At 44.7% G+C, this 22,936-nt stretch overlaps 1 protein-coding gene across 1 annotated transcript; it reads right to left on the reverse strand.

The window, feature by feature from the left end:
* Positions 1–6,410: 6,410 nt before the first annotated feature.
* On the reverse strand, positions 6,411–15,625 carry LOC118699780 (thioredoxin). Its single transcript, XM_036403951.2, has 5 exons — positions 15,479–15,625; positions 9,614–9,718; positions 8,970–9,029; positions 8,090–8,155; positions 6,411–6,633 (listed from the first exon to the last, which is right to left on the reverse strand). Exons 1-5 carry the CDS (start codon positions 15,500–15,502, stop codon positions 6,571–6,573), a joined length of 318 nt encoding a protein of 105 aa, XP_036259844.1. The 5' UTR covers positions 15,503–15,625; the 3' UTR covers positions 6,411–6,570.
* Positions 15,626–22,936: the final 7,311 nt, after the last annotated feature.

Below are 22,936 nucleotides of genomic sequence, written 5' to 3' on the forward strand. Positions count from 1 at the left end.
ATTGCACATCACATAAAGTGGTAAACCAAAAAAGGGAACTTCTTGTCAGTAGGCTTCCGATGCACTGACTAGAGGTGTGCTGTTGTGTGGTATCTCTTTGTTGAGGAATTTTGCACAGGCAAGCATAAGCTGTTAAGCAGTTAAACCACGACTCTAGAAATAACTATATGTATAAATGAAGAGCTATTTAGCCAACAAATTATGAAGCCTGCAGCTGTTTACATTTAAGATAAAATAAACTCTTCCTCTTGCTCTCCAAGGGCAAAACTTTGGTAAGAATGAACTAGGTGAGTTTGAGAAACTTGGAAACACCTGAGGAGGTTGTGGAGATGGACATCCACCTGAAATGCAGTTTTTCCTCCTATGGTCCAGGTTGGTAGACAGACAAGGTGAGGGAGGCATGGGAGCTGCATGAAGTTCTATTTCTACCTGCAGCTGACAAACACAAGCTTGTGCCAGAGGGCTTGCAATTCCTAAAATACTGAATTAAATCCAGTGAATTAATGATCTCTTGTTTCAAGTAAAGTGATGATTAGGAAATGGACTAAGAACAGCCACATGGAGTTCCTGTCCCTTGGTTGGAGTTGTAGAAAGATTTGTCAGTTAGAACAATCCTGGCTCAGCCTGCTTCCTCCTAAAATACTGATCTGTACATTCCCCTTGCTGTGTGCAGATTTTATGCTTCATAAATAGCAGTTGATTTTGCAAGGCTGTTTAACCATAAAAATATAATTTTTCTATGTAAAACCAACACCACACACCTCTGAGCCTCTGAACTTCTCTGGGGAATATAGCTGTATCCTCCTGAAAATCCAAGTTTTCTGTTACACGTCTGGAACACTGCCACCACATGAATAATGACAATTATAATGACAGTTATCCCTCACTGTCTGGCACTATTTGGAGGTCTTGCAGTAGTTTCTTACTGTAAGCCTTATTGTCCTCAAAGTTCTAGGTTTGTGGAATAATACCTGGATTTTTCCACATGTTGAAAGCAAAATGGAAATATTAAAAATTTTGGGTTTTTTCCTTGTAGCAGTGGCACAAGTCAGGATGAAGGTCTTTCTGTTTCACTCTTCTAGTGAAGCAAGCTAATCCTATGAGTACAGCCATGGTAATGAAGTCAACAAGGTGCCAAGGTCCAGCCTAGCACAAAGACACAGCAGTGTGTTGCTGGGATTGGCTTTTCTGCCAGTACATAGCTCAGTGTGTTTTTAGGGGCAGAGCACAGGTAGTACCTTGCAGGCAGTCCAACCTGTCCTCTGACAGTTGCACAGGCCTGTGAACAGCACTCTGCCAGGCACCCCCTCTTCTAACATTATCACTCTGCAGCTGATCTTAAAGGCTTGCTGGGAAGGGGTGAGCTCCAGTGGTGCCACTGGCTGTCAGAAGGTGTTCCAAGGGCTTGCCTGGGGCTAGGTCAGTTCAGCAGTTCTCCACTGTGTGTATCTGCAAAGGTGGAAAAGGGTGTCAGCTCTTACCAGGGTGCAGTGGTCATTTTCCCATTACTTTGCAGCTGGGGGTATTTGATACTCTCTGGTCTTTTTCTGCTGCTTTTCTCCAGTCCACATGGTCATGTTTGTGCCACTATAAGTTACAGTTTGCAAGTAGGGTTGTAGTGGAATTTGAGACTCTATTATCCCAGTTAATTGAGGATGTAATATTTGAGAGCAAGAGGAAGAGTTTATTTTATCTTAAATGTAAACAGCTGCAGGTTTAATAATTTGTTGGCCAAGTAGCTCTTCATTGATACATATAGTTATTTCTGGAGTCATTTCTGGAGTCATGGTTTAAATGCTTAACACCTTATGCTTGCCTGTGCAAAATGAAGCAGTCTCTAGAGTTGTACCAGGCTAATACGTAACTTTTATGTCCTGTTCCTAAGCAACATCAAGCTGGGTCTGGTGGCAATAACTTGTTTGAGCTCAGGACATAATGGGTACCTCCTTGAGGAGTTCACCATGGCCTGCCACACCAAAGATGGCCTCTGGAAGCACTGGGAATTGTTGCAAAGGGCCGTGGGTTGTTGAAACCAGGGAGCTATCCCTGGAATCCATTGCTGCCTCATGAGTTTCTCTCATGGTCCTCCCAGGGTCAGTGCCCACAGGAGGAGTCATGACACACCATGGCCCAGCCACAGCATCCATTTCTATGAGGTGAGATCTATTCCCCAGCTGGATCAAATCCAACCTTAAATCTGCCACCACCTCTGCCTGTGCTGGAGCAAGCAAGCCATACCTCCGATCCTTTGCTTTTATCTTGCTCCTATGACCCTGACCCCTTACTTTAATTGTTCACCTCCACCATCTGCTCCAGACAGGTTAGCTTGCTGCTGGCCGTTACCTACAGTGTAGGGAGAAGTCTCCTGTCCCTATCCTCAACCCATCATCACTAGCTCATTGTGGGCTCAGCCTCCTTTGGAGCAACCCTGCAGAGTGGTGCTACAGCTGCACCCTTATCAGCAGGATTAACAGACACTTCAATTCCTGTAAGCCAGGCAGATAGTGCCACCAGATAGTAGGAGCCCACCTTTCCCCATGCCATTCTGTTCTAGCCCATTCCCTCAAGGTACAACCATCACCCCAGCACTGTCAGAGAGGTACAAACACAAGGCATTCACAGAGCCTGCCTGTGTATACGCACTGTATAAAACCCACAGACAGTCGTGGCCACCTTGTGGTGATCTGCACAAGCTTGTGTTTGTCAGCTGCAGGTAGAAATAGAACTTCATGCAGCTCCCATGCCTCCCTCACCTTGTCTGTCTACCAACCTGGACCGTAGGAGGAAAAACTGCATTTCAGGTGGATGTCCATCTCCACTACCTCCTCAGGTGTTTCCAAGTTTCTCAAACTCACCTAGTTCATTCTTACCAAGGTTTTGTTACTGGGGAGGCTTCAGGGGTGGCTTCTGGTGAGGACCATAAGCTGCCATCTCATCAGATAGACCCAGTGACAGCCAGCTCCAGAGGGGACTTAACCAATGGCCAAAGTCAAGCCCTCTGTGATATGAGTTTAAATAAAAGCTCTAAACTATAGTTGCAGTGAGAAAGGAACAAGAGCATATGGGAAAAAGCATCTTGCACCTTCACCAGGTCAGACTCTCCCACCCTTCAACAAGGGCCAGGGACTAACACAACAGAGTTAATCCAGCAAGGATTTCAACAGTATGCTCCTCAAGCCAATTCCTTTCGTGGCTGAAAGCTGCATGTCAATAGAGCACAACACAGAGGAGCTGCTCTGCCAGTTGGCATTGGTAAAAAAAAATGCAGTTTTTATCTTGGTAGATCCAACTAGTTTTAATGTATGAACAGTTAAGAAATTAAACATTGAAATTATTACCAGTACTCTTACTAGAATCATTCCAGAGGGGAATTAAAGTCTTCATTCAGGTCAAGAAAAGAAGGGAAAGCAGATGGCTAGCTGTAGTTGCAGTTAGGTTGACTGCTGCAAGAGATTGGAGATGTGGGTGGTTGAGCACCTCACATGCATGACACACACTTCCTCAAGTGCACAACAGTCCTTTCAGAACCCCTGGATGGAGGTAAGGAGTGTCACTATGCCACTGCAATTTGATCAAGCACAGTTCACATGTCCATTCACTGTGACCTCTTGGCCCTTCCTTTCATGTTAGTCCTCTCTTATTAAGCTTAATTATTCCAGCTATGTGTTTTAATTGCTGTACTCAAGGAAGTACTTCTCATCCTGTTGGCCAGCCCATTATAAGCAAGCTATGTAACAGGCCTGCATACAAAAACATCTTGTTTTTCTTGTTTGACAGCAAGGGACACATCCCACCTATTTCATACCCAAATGACACAGACTGTAGTCATTGCTTGAGGGGCAAAACTTCTTCCTGAAACCCTTATTCCCAAAAGAAACCTTTCTATGTTGTTTTTTCTCTGCCACGTACATCAAGTCTACCAAACATTCAAGTCAGTTGGCTATCTACCCACTTCCCTCTTACAGGCATCTTTGCACATCATTGGATCAAAGCAGCTAATTCTGTTCATGCAAGACCACAGGGTTTAATGAAGGAGTGAATGCTGTGCTACTGCCTGGCACACAGCAATACTGGCCTCACACCTTCACACAGAAAAACAAACAAAAAAAATGCACCTAGCCAGCTCTCTATTACTTAATACTTGTGGGAGGGCATATGCCCTATGCTTTAGCAAGGATATTCATACTCATTCCATTTAGAACAAAACCTTTGTATACCTAGGCTTGTTAAAGACTGAAACACCCACCCTGTCCTTGCCTGCTGAAAGATTCAAGCCAGTTCCCATCCTGAACTAGATTTCTCTCCTCCCAGGGTTCCTAGGAGGAGTTCCCAGGCTCCTTATATATAACCAAAACAAAGCATAGGCTTTGCTTTCCATCCTTGGCAAGGACCAACTACAGTCACATTCTGGTATAACTTTGCATTTGAGGACTATGTGTTTCCTTTAAAGAGAAAGTTTACCTAACATGGAGATCCTCACTGCATATTCCTCAAAGAGCCAAGCCTTAAAGAACACTTTTCAAATTAGGCTATGCAAGTTATTTTCATCACAGTATGCCTACATACCAGCTCTTGGGAGGGGAAGATACTGCAGCACAGGAAGCTGAACTCACTGCTGTTTTAAGAACTGCTTTGCACCCCTTGCTTCAGCACAAGCGGTATTCCAGCTATTCTGGTCTTTCCAATCACAACTTGAATTTCCAGTCACTGTCACCTGGATTGTCCAAGGCTACTGCTGAGTATAATTTTACTAAAAAACTAAACGAAGTATTAAGTTAAATTCAACACACAAGCAGCAAAGCACCACTGACCACACTTTTCCTCTGCAACAACCTGGTCTGGTCTTGCCTCAGCAGAAATATTGTATGTGGTAGCACACTTCAATATTATTTAAGGATGAAGTGGGATGCCAGGGCCTCTTATTGAACTTCATCTGGAACTTTCAGCAGGAATTTTTTTAACCTTTCTTGTTCACAGTTACTGCCCAAAGAGATTAAGTAGGGCATGCAGAAACTGCTTTCAAAAGCAATGCTTGTTTGCAGATAGCATGTGTTCATAGTGCATTCTTGCTACAGCTTCATTTTATTCTCTCCTCACTAGTCTGTTCATGGCACCCACCACTTGGGGTAGTGGTTTCCCATTTACCTTTGAACAGTTCAAACATGCAGCTGCACTTCTCTTAGTCAAATAGCCAGAACAATATGGAAAATATTTTCCATGTTCTTCTCATTGCATAATCACAACTCAGAACTTACATCCAAGAAGAGCCTTGATGGCTCACTCTCAAGTAAAGGGTGTGGCCACTTCTTGGACTAGAAAAATCTTGTTTCAAATTAGGAACATATACATTAAGCTGTTCAAGGCTCCCAGTCCTCCAGAGACATCAAGAAATTCATGCATGCCTGTGAAGTGAGTGTAAGGCTGAGTCATAGGTGAGTTTCCTACCACTAAGACAAGAGGCTTATTCATTCCACACTATCTGCATATGCAGCAGGAAGTCTAGGTTTTCCATGAGTGATATTCAGTGAGCAGCACAGCTCACTAAGCTGTACTCACTCATAGCTACAGCCCTGCTCCCTTCTTCACTGAGTTTTTATACAGGACATCCAAGCCAGCAAGGAAGCAATTTTGATACAGTGGAAAAAACACTGTTCCCTTGGTTACAGTGCCAAGAGTAGGTGAATGGCAGGTACAAAAAGGCTGGCAAGTCAGCATTCATCCAGACAGCCTGATTCAAGATTGGAGGACCACAGAGTCCAGTTTACTGTCCAACACAGTGTCAAATGTGTTCTGAGAGTGCAACAGTGCAATCAAATGAAAATTACAAGAGTACATAAATCTAAAATTCTCTTGACCATAAGACATTACAAGTTTTACTTCTTCAGTCATTTGTTCCAGACTAATGCCTAGGAACAAAGCAGCCCAACTCAGACTAAACACACTTCTTTACTAATAGAACCAGAAAGTACACATACAAATGGCAAGGTAAATTGAAAAGGCAAAAAGACAGCAAGTCCAAGTCCTACCTTGCACTTCCATGGTAGGATTGGTATAATGCTCTGGAAGGACAAGTCTGAGCTCTGAACTCTAAAATGCAGCTTGAAACATTTTAAAAATCTTTTAACTAAAAAGATGTAATGAAAGAAGTATGCCACCCAGTGACTACTCTCTTTTCTCCAACTCCTCTTTTGGTATTTGTAAACTAGATTATAGCATAGCGACTGCCATCTGAGTAGGGTGGCAGCAGACTCCTCCTAAAGCAACTGTCATGGATCCCAAGCCAACAATAGATGAGGTTGCCTTTGAGAAGTCTTTGTACACAGACAGTACTCTTTTAACACAGCAAAACCTGACACTCACCTGACATTATGAAATTCTTAAGCTTTTTGTTAAACAAACAACAATATCCATAAGTGAAGAGTTTATACTTTATTTTATTCATATACATGGACCAAGAAGATAGTTTGTATCATTTAATCTAGCTAGCTTGTTTATTTTTTTTTAAGTAGAAAAGTTGCAGGCTGTAATTTAGCCAAAGCAGTCACACTTCAATGTCTTCATGGCTGGAGATTAGAGTAGACTTTTAATGGTCTCTTCCAGCTTCTCTTTATTGGCCCCAGAGAACTCCTGCACCTGTAAAGAGAGATTGATTTTTAGAACTGCATTCAATGCTTCTTAACATTAGTTGCAGAGCATCCAGTTCCATACACACCTATTCAACTCTGCTAAAAACTAAAATTTTTCCCACTCTCAAAACACAGAGTATTTTGCAGATGTTCATATAATTATTTCCTACTCAATTCAACTCATGCAAAAGTTGAGACCGAAGACTATCAAACTTCACTTCCAGACTACCATTAATCCTGGGTCAGTATTATGTTAGACTCAAAAAGAGGCTTGAAGGGATTCTGAAGGTCCCCGCATATCAAAGGTAGCTCTAAGTCACCTTGAGTTGCTCAGGGCCCTACCAATCAAGTTCTGGAGGGACTATTCCAAATGACCTACCCTTGTGCCTGGCTTCTCCTGTGAGAAATTATCTTCTTGCTACTTATAGAGCAGAAAGATGGAGGCAACATTAATCAGCTGTTTTAATAACTGCAGCTCTGTCCTCCTGCATCTACAGGGATGGAAGGCAGAGAGCAGACTACACTACAGGCCATGAAACTGCTTGCTTGATACAAAAAGCCACACATTGACTGTCACACTGTAATCACAATTCTTCCAATGACATCATGAAGTTGCAGAAGTTCAGTCTAACAGAACTGTCAAAGGTTCATACTGACCCCATACTGAACTGAAAGTCACCCTACCTGTGACACTCAACTACCCAAGGTGCAATTCCATCACCTTCAGTCACAAAACTTACACCCAAAGCACTGTTTTCCTTCAGAAAAGCCTACCTTCAGCTTGCTTAGCAAACTAGAAGCCTAAAGACAACACAATCAGCTCAGCAAGTTCATGCAGAGAGCTACTCAAACTACCCTGCACAGGCAGCACACTGTGCTGTCAGAGCACAATCTGCATCTCATCTCATCCATCTCTTGGCAGAGCAGACAAAAGAGGTCAGCTCAGTCCTTAAAGAGGGACAGGACCTTCACGTCAAAGGTTATACAGCCTCTCTGTGAAATAAACTAAACAGCTGCTTGTTGTATATAACCTCAACCAGGTTAGAGACTTCTGATTGGGCAGGATTCCATAGGCACCTATAGTCATTTCTCTCTTCAAAACAAGCTGCACCCAGATAACAAACACTGGCCAAGTAAAAGGCAGGGTGCTAGGCAGATAGACAGGGTGTTAAACAGTCTTAACACAGACATCTCACCCCATGGTCTCTCATGAAACTGTCTGTAAGATTGACTTGTAACTAACTCAGTTCACTGCCTGTGAACAACAGAGTTTGCATCACCAGTTAACTGCTGGTTACATCTGCTGTGGTACTAAGATGAACTTGCTTGCTCTCAGGAGTGTCTTAATGCTAGTGGTACCATAGAGACATAATCAAGAGAAAGCAGACTAAGTAGTCCAACATTCCCAATCTTCTTTCAAGTGTTTATCTTTCCTGCCCCAGTTCCAAAAAGGCAGAGCCTACCTTCTCTCCATTCTTGTAGAACTGGAACGTTGGCATGCACTTCACATCACAGTGTGAAGCAACATCCTGGAAGAGACAAAAAATCATCTTCAACTGGGCATTCTTAAGTATGTTAAATTTAGAACCCACTCTAGCTGACTTCTGTTTAGGTGATGGAGTAAAGCCATTGCTGTTCAAGACAAAGCAAAAGAACTTCTGCTAGTTCATCACTAGCAAAACCAGTGCAGTGTTAACATCTCCCTGAAGTAAACCTTAAAGATCCCTTCTTCAACACTTAATTCATGCAGTAGCAAAAACCTTAACCTGTACTCTGTGCTTGGAAAAAGCCAGACTTCCGCATCAAAACATGTCTGCTTGTAAGACTCAAGAGCCCTGTGGCAACTCTTGGGCTTCCACATGACATTTTTCAAGTACCTATTTGACAATGTTGAAACTGCAATACAGCAGACATTATAGTGCACTTAATTCAACACCTAATTTCATTTTTAATGAAAGAGGAAAAAGTGCCAAGAGCAGTGGAGGGACCAGAAAGATCAGTAGTTGTGAACCATTAGGTTTAAGGAAGATTGCATCAAAGCAGCTTAAGACCTTAGACCAACACTCCTTCCCAAAGTAAAGGGTCATTGCTTCCAAGTTATCCAACACATGCCATAGGACTTCAAGAGTGCTGATAACCAGCAGATAGTTAGTTCTGTTCAGGTGTTCCCTGCAAAAAAACTAATTCTTTCCAGCTAAATCCCTATGTTTCAATTTTAAGTTGAAGTAAACTCTTGTTTTGTTTTAGATTTTGATTCAAAATGTGTGAAGACATTTTGAATTCTTGGCTGTCACTTGCATCAAGTCCTTAGCTGTCCTCCTTCAGGACCACCCCAGACCTTACCTGGGCATCATCCACATCGATTTCTATGAATATCACATCACCATACTTCTCACACAAACTCTAGAAAGAAATAAAAAGAATTATGCAGTTACAGTGTCCCAGGAAAGCTTCCTGAAAAGATGCATTTGTATAAATGGAAAGCCTGGTGCTGCTTAAACTGCTAGTGAAACATGCTTTATCATCTTAAAGCAGCTATTTGACTACCAGAGCAAAAATTTTCTGTTCTGCTGCCGACTGTTTCTGGAGGAGTCTGTGGAAACACATTCTCCCCACAAAGACCCAAAATATGCTAAGACATAGGTGGAAGGCCTTCTCTTGCAGCCTTCAGCTAATCACCCAATGATGCCACAGCTTCTCATACCTTATCAGGAGATAACACGGCCACCTAAACACAGCTGGAGGAGTTACATTAACAGTGTACAGAAGGTTGCAATGCAACTGGCAGGTCTCCATGTACCCAAAATGCATGTAAGCACCAGGACAAAAGCTAAACCTCATATTAGTTCCCAGCTATATCAATGGTCAGTCTATTTCACTTGGTAGACTTAAAATCGCATAAGGCAAAAGAACTTTCCTCCATGTTCAAGCAACACAAACATTTATATACAATTTAATGCAGAAATAAACCCAGAAAAACTACTTACGTGGAAAAAGGGCTTGATCATTTTGCATGGTCCACACCATGTGGCAGAGAAATCAACTACTATAAGCTTCTCACCAGCAGATTGCAGTTCTGCCTGAAATTCAACCTACAAAAAAAAAAAAACACAACACATTGATGATTTCCCCCTCCTTTCCTAAATGATATAAGACTAATCCCAGTGCTGGCTTGCTCTCAGACCTAACACACTAATCATTATGGCAAGTCTTAAACACTTAACTGGGTTATTTGTACCATCATTTGTGCTTCAGTATGAATTGTTTTTCTTGGTGCTAGCAGCAGTCAGTGTCCTATGTCTCACTAATTAGAAAACAACCACAATGCTCAAACTCATGGAATTGTGGAAACAAGATAGAAATTCTCTACTCATGATGCTCAACTCTGACAGCTCTGTGTTATCCCCAAAATACGATCCTTAGATTTTATAATCCATTTCCTCATTTCATCTTGGCAGTAAGGCTTTCATCTTCATCTGGAACAGACTTTCATCTGCAGAATTTGGAAAGGACAGACACAAACCTTTGTACAGTTATCCACTCTGGTGACTTTTCCAATCAATGGCTAACATTGAAATTATATTGTGTGTTTTATTCTAAAGCATGTTTTTGAAAGCAACCTCATAGGATAGTTATTTTGCCAAGTGAACCCACATTTGACATCATTAGCCAAAGCAATGCTACACATACTACACAAGTAGCAATGCTACTACTACTACATAGACTACACAAGTAAACACCCAATACTTATTCTGAGTCTTCCAGTCTGTGTTGCACTTAGTCACACAAATCATCTCTGGACAATATTTCTTGGAACTAAACATCTTACATGCCATTACTCATTTTTGCTGGTCAAAAAGTGAATGCTTTAACAGAACTGAAAGACATTAAAAGCAATAAATACTTGCATCCTAGCAAAAGGCAAACAAATATCTCAAGCAGAAGCAGAAAGTGCTGATCACCTACATTCTGATACTGTCTATGTCAAAGAAAGTACAAGCCACTTCAGTAATTTTCAACTTTGTTGTCTTGGCAATCAAGCTTCAGGAGAGCTGTTGGTATAAACTTAAAAAGAGAGCTGCTTTAGTCTCTCCCAGCTTAATGGAGCAAAGCACTGGAATCCTGTCAGCAACAGCTAACTGAAAGCAGTATGGTTACTGCCAGACGTACACAGGTGTTCGTTTTGAAGTGCAGGGGTTAACTAATTCATACCTGGTTCTGCAATCAGCCACAATAAGCTGCAACTTGACTCTAGTAAGCTAAAGAATGCCACGCAGTTGAGGAGCCAAAGTCAAACTGGACATGAATATATTTAACAAGGAAGCAGAGATCCTGCATGAGCATTCTTATGTATGCATAATCCTATGTGAAAGTCTTCACAGCTTCCTGTAACTTCAAATACACTCAGCATTACATCTCCCTGTTAACAGACTTCCCTCTCCACATAGCTCTCTTCAGAGGCACATAGTGGTTTTTCTATCCTTGCATCTTGGACAGTCACAGTCTACTCTGCTACAAGACCAATAGTAACACTCCAACCACCTACTCTCATTCTGAAAGAGACAGGAAAGTCAAGTTTTCCTGTCTCCCTAGGTTCCCCTACTCCTGTACTGACATAGTATGCGTTCCTGTGCCCATTCCCACCTACAATGTTTTAGTGTTCCTGCACACAGCAATCCATACTCACTGCTCCCTCCCAGTACTTATAAATTCCTCAATCAAGCTTCACTACTTTTGGCCTTGAAATCCTGCTATTGATTTTTGGTATAGCTTCTCAGACCTCTGCACTGTAAGAACACCACTCTACTGAGTCCAATTCCACAGCTGCCAGTTAGACCATCCTATTTTAACCCCTAAGTCTCCTATCCAGCTGCATAATTACTGTATTCTGTCAAAGGAAGCCAGCTTTGGAATGTGTTCATCATATGGCCACACACCTGAGGTTTGTTATTGCACAAAACAAAGGGAAAGTGGGACAGCATCATAATTACAGCTGGTCACATATATCATTCACCACTGGTGACCTGGTCCAGACTACAAATCAGGTGTTACCCTGCAAATCATCTCTACTATCAGCCAAAATTGTTGCAGGACAGTGAAATAAGATGCTGGGTCCAAAGGTGTTACCCCTGCAAGTTAAAAAATATTGAAACAGTGAGAAGTTCTGAAGGTTTTTCTAGTGAGCTTAATTTCCCCGGAGGAAGGAAGACAGTAGTAGCAGGCGCAAAACAAAAAACAAGCTGCTTGACCAGTCCAACTGACTTCACTAGTTGTCTTTAATGTTAACTGTAAAGTGACAAGCTTTTTTTTGAAAAACTAAATCTCTGTTACCAGAAGGGGAACCTGCCATCACAAGCCTATTTCTCATGCTTTGTTAAACAGCATTTTCTCCAGGTAGCAGCTCACTAGGGGAAACCTCAGCTAGCATGCTGGTCAATATCGGTTTGTTCTTTGTGGCGATGTTTTTTCTGGGAGGGGGGGTTTTGGTTTGTTTTTTTGTTTGTTTGTTTTTCCCTTAAATATTTAACTACAACCTCTCTGAGCACACACAAGACCCCGTTTTACTTGTATTGTCATTCAGCAGAAAAGGGCATGCTACCTTCAACAAACACAAAGTAAGAAGCTCTAACAATGAAAAGTCTCTAGTGGCCCAAAGGTTCCCAGCACCAGGTAGGGCTCCAAAAAGGAGGCTGCTGGCCTCCTTCAGATGGTGCTGAAAGGAGGAGTCTGCTGCCCTCAGCAACAGATAATACAGGTCCATACTATCTGGCTTATTTGATTAAAGCTTGGTTGTAAACATTTTCAACACATATCAAGTCACCCTTGAACTGCCCAATCATCGGCTGACTGCCAATGGTTACTATGTAATTTAGTGAGGCTTTTAAATACAGAAGCTAGCATAAACAAAGCAAAGGTTCAACTGCCTGAAGTCCCTAGCACAGGCCACTTCTAAAATTATCACTTATAGGAAAAGCTGCAATTTTTCAGCATTTTCTTTAACTTAAATAACAAGAGAGGCAGCTAGAATGAAGAGGAAAGCTTTGGCAGCCACAATAAGTGGCTTTTTAAATTTTTACACCTCATTAGCTTTGACTATAAAAGGCAGTATGTCCCATGGTAAAACCCTCTTACAAGTTAACACTAGTCACTCATCTCAGGGCCACTAAAAAACGACCAATACAGCTCCCTCTGTACTGCTATAGCAGGTACTACAGAGGGATCAGTCAAGCGCCCTGATAGTAGACATTCTTCAGAAGCTAGTCTGTTTCTGAAGAGGTGTGCAGGGAAAAGGGCCACCTCTATCTAGCTCTCACTCACTGAAGTGCAGACAGTGCAAGAATGGGCTTTCCCCTTTGTATACAAGAAGAATACAAACCTGTTTTACTGAAAACCAGAATTAATCCAGAAATCCCAGCTGCACTGTGCTTGAATACTCTGGGTGTCACTGATGTTAAAATGCTGTTGTCAGCATGACTGTTGAGCTCACACTGTCCATGAACACGTAACCAAAGTTCGCTTTAACTACAGCAGACTATTAAAAAAGGCTCATAGCTAGGACAATAGCAGAAGCCTAGCTAACTTAGAGCAGAGCCAGATTTGACTTGCCATGTTTAACCTGTTCCTGCGTGTAACAAAAACCTTGACCCTTACACCAAAAGTTTGCCCCTTCTGTGCCACCATAAACAGAGAAGGGGGAAGAGATACAAAGCAGAACAACAATTCCAGGTTGCGGAATTCACACACCATTCTCTCTCAAGGACCTGAATGGAAAGGCATTTCGTTCCTCTCAAGGAGCTTCCTGCATTCACCGGTTTTTGAGCCGTGGTCACAAGTGTTAGTTTGTATATTTATGTATCAGATCCCACCACTCGTGCGGTCCAGTGGGAGAGGTCTGACATGCCTTTCATTTTTAAAGTGAAGAAGAGCACAGCCTAGAAAACAAACTTGGATGCGTGAGACACTGGAAAGACAGAGGTCTCGAAATAATTTGAGGTGCAGATGCGTGGGGGAAGGGGCAGGTCAGGCCTGGCTCTGGTGAGGCAGTGCACTGCCCCATACCCCCCATGCCTAGAGCCCGTATCCCAGACACACTGGCATCTGCCTGTCATGGGCACACTGGAGGCAAGGGGTTTTTAAGGCCAAACTTGCTGCTAGCGTATGTCTTGACCCTTCCTCCTCTTGGAATTTCTATTAGCTGAACACTGCTGGGACCCAGCAGTTAGTAGCTATATGGGCCCTTTTTAATGTCTTTTCTCTCTTTTCGTCTTCTAATTCTCTCCTCACAGAATTTTTAAGTAACTTGAAATCAAACAGATTTAGAGTTTGCTAAGTTGAAGGGGCCACGTTAATGCTTTGAGAAGTGTTTTATGTTGACCGAATGTTGCATTAAACCTTTTGCCAAAATTCCCTGATTTTCTAAAGTCGCCAGTAAAGTCTTTTTTTGTTGTTTTAACCTCTTGAGAATATCTTTGATGGTATTTCTCCTGTGTCTAAGAGTACAAGAACAACTCTAAGCCCTGTTAAAGACCTTGTTGAGCAACTTTTTGGGGCCTTACAGGATGCCCACACAGCATCACTTGCAGATGCCTCAAAATGAGATCAAACTGATACTTGCAGCAAATTTCAAGTTCAAAAAGGTGAGACTAGCCCAACAGGATTTTTCCTGAAATGAAGAGCTTGCTAAGTTTGCATGGAGAATATTTTTTGAGACTTGGGTTCCTAAGTTACAGCTAACAAAAACTCTATTGTTGTCTATCAACCACATCAGCTGCTGTGCACAAGACCACACGCTATTTCATCACCAGCAGAGTATTCTCCATGTGTCGGTCTAGGCTTTATTACTATTTTGTATCTCAGAGCCACAGATGTGTTTGCATTCACAGAACCATCCAAACAGTGATGTGCTGCATTAGGGTTGTGAATATGTCAGACAGCACCATAACAAGGGAAATACTTCTTATGACAGCAACTTCTGCTGCTTAAGTATGGGGAATCGGGTCTAGCAGCTCCTTTCAAGTCAAGAATGGATGAACTTTTCCATTATGTCCTGCTCCGAAATGCAACAGAACTTAGGCCAAAATCTAAGAAAGCCACTTGGTCCCCTACACGCTATCAGTACATAAGCCAAACAGGACTGCTAAATTAAGGTACTGAATCACAAAATCAGTTAGGTTGGAAAAGACCTCCGAAATCATCGAGCTGCTCCAAGCTGCGACCCAACACCACACTGTCAACCACACCACAGCACTCAGTGCCACGTCCAGTTCTTCTTTAAACATCGGCGAGGATGGTGACTCAACCATCTCCCTGTGAAGCCCATTCTAACGCCTAATCACCTTGACTTTTCAGAAAGTCCTCCTAAATGTCCATCCTACATCTCCCCTGACGCAGCTTGGGACTGCGTCCTCTCCTCCTGTCGCTCTAGTACCCTGCTGTCCGCTTGAGAAACGGAACGTTTTCTTTAAGGCTTTAAAGTGCGATGAGCAACAACCCGTCATAACGTGAAATTGCATCACCCCCCTGCTCATGCCGACTCCCCGGAGCCTCAGGTCGCGCAGTTTTTTGTTCCCCCCCTCCGCTCTGGCCGAGCCCTCCGCGCGGCTTCCCCCGTTCGCGCCGCATGGGCGAAGCAGGCTCCGCCTGCCCGGGCAGCACACGGGCTCTCACCCGCCATCTCCCGCAGGCCAAGGCCTCCCGAGAGCCCGGGGCAGCCCGAGCACTGATCCCCGCCTGCCTCGCCGCCCCCAGCAGCGCTCCCTCGCCGTTCGCCCGCCCGCCGGGGAGGGATGCTCGTCCCGCCGTCCGTCCCTCGCACGGCGAAAGGACATGGCCGCCTCGCCCATCGGACTCACCAGGTTGCCCACGATCTTCACCATAGCGGCGACGGCTGGGAAAGGAGGGTCGGTGGCGTAAAGGCAAAGAACCAAGGGCTTCGCTCCCGCACTCGGCTCGGATTCCTCCCTCGCCTCCCGCCGTCCCAGCGCGTCTCCCGCGCCGCCCCGGCCGCCCTTTTATGGTCAGCGCCGCGGCGCGCCGCGCATGCGCGGGGCCCGACCCGCCTCCTGCCGCTCCCCGCGCGCCCCCGCCCACGGCGCCGCTGGGGCCCGGGGTCGCCGGGGGCCCCGCTGGGGGGAGTGAGGGGAGGTGAGCTCAGCTGCGCCCGCAGGCCCGGCCGGGCGGGGAGAGTGCGTCCCTGCCGGCTGCCATGGGGACGGGGCAGCAGCAGCGGCAGAAAGGAAAGCCCAGGAAGGTTGGAAAAGTGCTGTGTAACGATGAGCAGGAAGTGCTCGGCCCTCCCTCTCCCCCCCCGCGTCCCCCCGCGGAGCGGCCCTGCCTGACGCGGCTTTTTGCTCGCCTTACGAGAAAGGGAGCTCGTGTTGCCCGTAATGCGGGCAGAGTGGGGCTGCTGCAAAGCTGGAAGGCGGGAATAAATCACGGGAATATTTTTTTTTCCCTTTTTTCCCCTTGTTGTTTTCCTTCCCACCACCAAAAGCACGGAGTGGCGCCGTTTCTCTGTGGGATGTGGGCCCTTCCTGCAGCGCAGAAGGCTCAGCCAGGCGAGCGGTGCTTGCCCGGGGTTAAACACTGACCGTCTCCCCTAGCTCCCCTCATGGAGGGACTCAGCCAGGACCAGAAAGACTCCTCATGGGAACAACTTAGCCTTCCCATCCGAGGGGGACTCCTTGGTGGAACCTTAAGTTCCCATCTATCTTTATTTCTCTGTGTTTTAGAGACATCCTTTGTTTCACCACGTGCTGCACCACTGCCCACCCCACAGTGCAAAACAGGTCTGCCACAGCCCTGCTCTCCTTCTGTTGCGCCGGTAGGGTTTAATGTTGGACTCTGGACGTTGCTGACTCCAGCGCCCACTGCACGGAACACAGGAAAGGTTAGGCGTTGGGATATTGGTGCCGGGTGTGTTACAAATGCAGGTTTTAGCAGCTGGGTTACCGGCCTGTGAAAGATTTGCTCTGGGATACATCTGAGCAGAGGATGGGAAGAGTTAGTGCGGGTCCTGGATAAAAAAATTACACTTCTTCCTGAAAAATAAAACAAAAGACAGTTTTCCTTGAGTACAGGTACCAACGCATCCCAACAGGATGTGCTCTCATATGTTGCTTTACTTGTGGTGGAAACTGAGTAAGTAATTTTAAGTGTGTGGTCTACTACTGCAGCAGAACTAGTAAGCTCTTTTCTGGCCCTGTGGTTGCATCCCCTTTGCTCAACTTTAGTTGCACCACAGCAGGCCACCTCCTGTCTAGCTCTTTCTAGACCTGATAGGTTTTGTCTGCTGGAAGCACTTTGAATGCTGCTCTCCCTGCTTCTTCCCCCTCCTGTTAGATGCCATAAGCCTCCGCTTTTTTTCTTTGGTGGCATCACTAGAGGAGCCAGGAAGCAGCATCGTGAAGGCTTAGTGTTTTCTGTTGGCATTCATATTTTCTTCCTTGCTGCCCTTGTGTCCGTGTGCCTGTGGCTGACAGACACAGCTGGTACATGTGCCCTGTGCTGCTTTGGGGAGGTGCAACTGCTGCCAATGGCTCAAGAGAAAGCAGGAATTCCTCATCAGGCAAGGCACCTTGCTCTGCAACTGGCTGCCTGGCAGGATAAAATGAGAAGCCCAGACTACCTTCAAAGTCCAACTCCTGAATGCCCCATCTCAGCCAAGCATTGTGTGGCTGGTGCAGAAGCCAGTGCAAGCAAAGGCAGGGAACAACCCACCCAGATAATAAATTCTTATAAACCAACAGCTTTCTAAAGGCAAGTGTGGGTGGGTAAACCCTATCTAAACTAGAAGGAGAAGTGTTTCCCTTCTCAGGTGCCATATATGGCCACTTGTCTCCTGCTGTGCTCAGTCACTTGACTTGACAGGCTTAGGCATACAGCAGTTTGAAGTCCAACATGTTGCTGTAGGATTGTTGTATGGATGCCTAAAATAACTGGACAGTAATATAATTTATGTGATCTGTGCTTGATTCTTAGACCATAGTAATTACTATCATGACAGAACATAATAAAAATGGTACAGAGGAATGTGTGTCCTCTAAATCGGGAAAAAAAATCTACACCCCTAGAAAACACACCCTGTTTTCTTATTATTTTTGCATTTTGTTTTTTAAACTGTGGAATGTCTCATTGTTTAGCTCAACAATGCTGTAGCTGTCCCATGTACACAGTCACTCAACCATAGGGGCCTCAGCTTCTCATGTGCCCTCACTCCCACCCACCTTCCTCACAACCACAAATGCAACATCTCTCCCCCAGGCTGCTGGAGAGTGGATGTTAAAAATATGTGAGTTGTCTGTGGAGAAGTTGAAAATCATGTGAATTTCATGCTTCAGCAGACTGCTGTATGATGTGTCATACCCAGGAGTCACTGGATAGGATGGTGGCCAATAGATGGCTCTTTGCAAATGTGGGCTGGCCGAGAACCAGGAAGCACTGAAAACAATCAAGAAGGTGTGTTTGCTTGCTTCTGAAATCAGAAAATGTGGCCTTAGGAGGGACAGAGTGGAAAGGCAATGTAAGCCTCAAAAATCAGTCCCTAGATAGTTTCTCTTGCAGAAGGTCTGGAGACATAGACAAATGCTTGAGCCACCCATGCACTATAAGTATATACATGCCATGCTCCTTGGATGTGTGGAAAACATGTGGGAGAGGAAGTCAGAAGGTCTAAATTTAGGTGCCCTCAAGAGAATTAATCAGTACTGCTTAGGTGTAGGCCAGTAAAAAGGACTGTATTTTTGGAGAGCTCTTGCTATGCCACAATCATCACAAACATCCAGGTGGGAATTCAATTTGCCTTGTTTTAGTCACCTTTAAAAAGGCTACCGTGATGGAAGGCACCCTTTATGTTTTTGGGCTTTGCTTGTATTGATTTCTGTTACCTCTTAGGTGAGAGCAACATGGGCAAAAGCAGTAGGGAAGCGCTTCACCCACAGCTGGAGGTGAGCTCAAGGTGTGCTCAGGGTCAGACCTGCAGTAGGGTTTGGGAGGCTGAGCAAATTACAGTTTCAGTTCTTTCGGAGCTGCTGGGAGAGGTGGGCAGCAGTAATCCCTGACAGGATGATCAGTGAGGCAGGTTGTAAATCATGGTGTCCATCTGGATGAACGAGGCAAAGCTGTGACACATGGTCCTGGTGTGATGCTCCCCCCAGCTCCACATGGCTTTCCAAATCTGTTTACCTGTCTGTGGTTTAAAGGCTTTGGAGCCATGAATCTCCTTTACAGGGCTTGCTTTGTATTTTCTTCTTTGTGTGCCAGAGTGTATTGGTGGATGGAGAAAACGCCATGGAGTGGTGAGACCCAGGGTAGGCTGGAGGTCTGCAGCTGGACGTCCTTCCTGAATGTGGTGTTGCAAACCATTAACCAACAAAAAACCTGCTCTTGGCAGGCTTTGGACTCTGGCACACAATAGTCACTGGTGTTCCATTTCCTCATAGGCATGCAATGGAGAGTGAGGAAACACAAAAATAAGAGGGATAAAGAAGAGGAAGAACAAAGGAAATGGAAAAGGAAAGAAAGAGCAGGAAACTAGATCCAGCAGCTTGTGCTAATTTCTTGGAAGTTAACCTCTCCAAGCTCCCATGACCATATCTAAGATAAACTTCTGTCTCCTAAAACCACTCTTAAGTCTCCTGACCACTCAAATGTGTCATTCAGTAAAAGGCACAGCTACAAGGATAACAATACTACAGCCATGGCACAGATGGTCAGTCATGTCCAACATTAAGAAATGGTGCATCCAGTTGCAGAAATTAGGAAGCTGCTAGAGGCAACAAGTCCAGCCATAGCAACATCAGATTTTACCATAGGAAAGCCAGGTTATTTGCCAGTGTCCTAAATGGAAATTGAGAGCGTAACACCTGGCCCTGACACTGCAACAGAGCAGCAGCCTTTAATTGTACTTTCCCTTTCCTTCCAGCCTGCCCTTCTGGAAAATTTTGCTTTTGTAACTGATGTATTAAAGGTGCAATAAATGTTTAATAATTGGATAAGTGTGCTAGGTGTTGTGCCAGCATAAGTCACAGGGGAAACATGCTTCTTTCTCTCTCCCAGGCTGATGTACTGCAGATGTAATTGCCCAGAGTCCTTTGAATGCTTTGTGTAGCATGTCTGATTAAAAATGAGAAGTTGAGTAAAATGTGAAAAAAAAAAAAGGGAATAAAGATCTTGCCACAGTTCATCTCCCCTTGCAGGAGCTATGGGGATGTTGGTTAACAAAGTGTTTCTGCGAATCAAGAAAACATCCATGTTACTTCCCTCACACTCAGTTTTGCTTCATTTTTAGTAAGTTCTTTGGAAAAAAGAATTTTAAAATGCTCTAGAGCTGATGAAACTGCTACTTTTGAGACTTTTATTAGAAGGTACCCTGACAGGAGGTCTGTGAGCATAGGAATGCTCATCTGCACTCTCTGGTTTCGAGGCACTTCAGGTCTCATGTCAAGACTAACACCTGTTGTGTATTTGCCTTGAGTGTCTCAAACTCAGTCATCTCCTCCATGCTCCCAGCCTCTGTTCTTCCTTGGGTAGCAGAGCAGGCTGGAGCAAGCAGACCTGGAATTTTTTCTACAAGACATTTTCCTAGGGAATGATGCTGAATCTGTCTGTGCCAAATGTCCCCTGCTGCTACTCAGGAACAAGAGTCTTTGGGGCACAGGAGGGTATTAAAAGGCTCTTGACCTTTTGACCTTGAGGATAGCAGTGGACAAAGAGGAAAAGAGAATTTCAAGGCTGTGCAAAAGCATGAAGCTGAAATTTAGCACTTTGTGGTTGCTGTGCTTGTGCTGGGTATCTGCAGAATGGAGGACCAGGAAACTCCTGAAGAGGATGTGAGATATTTTTGCTTTTTTGGGACATGTGCATTTTCATAATATTTTGTCTGGGGAACAGTATCTGCTGATTTGGCCTTATAATGGGCAAACACTGGTGTTTCAGGACATGTAGAGATATGCATGTGGAGATGTCTTTGAGGAAGCAGGCCATGCAGAATAAATGTGTATGTGGTGTTTACATAGATGACAAAGTAGTTGATGTGTGTTTTACTTCCAGGTGTGCTGGGTTGACCTTGGCTGGCTGCCAAAGTCACTCTATCACTCCCCCTTCTGAACTGCAGAGGGGAGAGAAATTATACCAAAAGTCTTGTGGGTTGAGTTGAGGACAGACTAGTGTTACTGTAATAGGCAAAATAGCCTCAGCTTTGGGAAATTAATGTATTGCTAGTTAAAATCACAAATAGGATAATGAGAAATAGGAACAAACCTTAAAACATCTTTCCCCACCCCTCCCTTCTTTCCCGTGGGAGACTGGCCTCCATGAGTTTCTTCAGTGTGGGTTCTTCCTGAACTGCTCCAGTGTTGGTCCCTTTTTTGGGGTGCCATTCATCAAGCACAGACTGCTCTATCTGGGGTTCCCTGGGGGAGTCAGAAGTCCTGCCAACAAACCTGTGCCAGTACAAGCTCCTCTTTCCATGGCTCCACAGGTTCTGCCAGAAGCCTGTTCCAGAATGAGCTTCCCATGGGGTCTCAGCCTCCCCTGGGCATCCCATTGCTCTACGCATGAAGTCCTCCACAGACTGCTGGTCCTGTAGGTTCTGCTCTACCATGAACTCCCATGGGGTGCAGTGGCAGAGACTGCCACATTGTAGTCTTCACCAAAGACTTCAGAGGAATCTCTGCTCTGATTCCTGGAGCACTTCCTCCCCCTTCTCCTTCACTGACCTTGGTGTTTTCTTAGATCTCTTACGCCAGATGTGCTAGCACCTTTGCTGACAGGCTCACATCTGGCCAGTGGTAGGTCCATCTTGGAGCCAGCTGGCATTGGCTCCATTGGACATGGGGGCAGCTTCTAGGAGCTTCTCACAGAAGCCACCCCTGCAGGCTCCCTATTACAAAAACTTTCACACATAATTCCCGTTCACCAGGGATTTGGTTCGGTGCTTTTCATTTAGAATTTATCTGAAATACAGTTAGTTCCTGGAAATGACTAATGTATATATTTCACCAGAGATGAGTCTGTTCATTGTTGTGTGGGCAGGACCCTTTTCATCAGAGAGTTTCCAGGAAATCTACAGGGCTCAGCCAATCCACTAGCACAATTTGCCAGGTTCTCTTGGTTTTCTTCATCTTAAATGCAAGTTTGTGAATGAAATACACTGAGTTGTTGTGTTACCAGTGAACTAACGCTCACATTTGCATTGAAAGTATTGACATCACACACAGGTGCTTATGTAATATAGAGAAGTTGCAAGCTGTAATTATCTTTGGCTACCTTCTCAAATCTTGTTCTGTGGTCCTGAAGTGTTTGTTCTGACTGCCACCATTCAGGTGTCCTTGCATCAAGCCTGGCTCTGATCTCTCAGTTGAATGTATAGGAGTCCAGTGCCTTTTGGCAGCTGGCTGTGGCAGACCACGCTGGGCTGCCTGCAAGAAGCAGTGTGTGAGAAGGGGTGTGGGAATAAGGTTCAGTTCTTCATTTTTCTTTGCATTGCATTCAAATTACAAACTAGCGCTAATGACAAACATTGGTTTTGACTGTCTGCTGCCCAGAGCTGTTCTGCTTTATTTCTCTTTCAGTGTCATCCTCTTCCCTGTCTTGTTTTTTTCCTTAATTCCTGACCTCTCCTAGTTTTTTTTCTTCCCACCATGCTCTGCATCTTTTCTTCTGGAAGTCAATTACTACATTTCTATGTAGTTCTGAATCTGCCACACGAACCTCCACATTCCTGCACTACCTGCAGACTGAGGGACCCAGATGCATAAGCCCCACAGACTTTGACCTTCAGCAGTGATGCATTTGACAGGTCTGATTTAAAAACCTGTGGTGTGGTTTGTACACTGAGAGTTGTTCATGGCCCTGTTGGGAAGGTGTGGTGCTCACATACTCCTTTTTTCCTGTTTTGTACATTCCCTGGACCACTGCAGAGACAAATTTGGCACCAGGGTCCCTACACTTAGTGCCTCTATGGTCCTCTGCTCCAAAAACTAAAATGGGTTTGGGGTGCTGGGTCATCTTCACTGGCTTCAGGAGAGCAAGTATATTCCCTCTCTCAGGACTCCATGCAGCTCTTACTTTCATGCTCTGCCTGCAACCCTGAAATGGGTGATGTGGTATCTGGAGATGTAGCAATGCAGTAAAGCTGTTACCAGTGTGAAGGAAAAATGATGGAAAGAGAAAGGAAAGCTAGCTTTGGACGTGCATGCCAAGGCCTTAATGTCATCTTAGCTGTGGGACGGCATCACATCCCTCTCACAAGGTGTACCTCAGAACACTGGAGCACTGCCTCAGCAGTGTTTTCTGTCCTTGCACCCATG

This window comes from Molothrus ater, chromosome Z, assembly GCF_012460135.2.
Source record: "Molothrus ater isolate BHLD 08-10-18 breed brown headed cowbird chromosome Z, BPBGC_Mater_1.1, whole genome shotgun sequence".
Lineage (NCBI taxonomy): Eukaryota > Metazoa > Chordata > Aves > Passeriformes > Icteridae > Molothrus > Molothrus ater.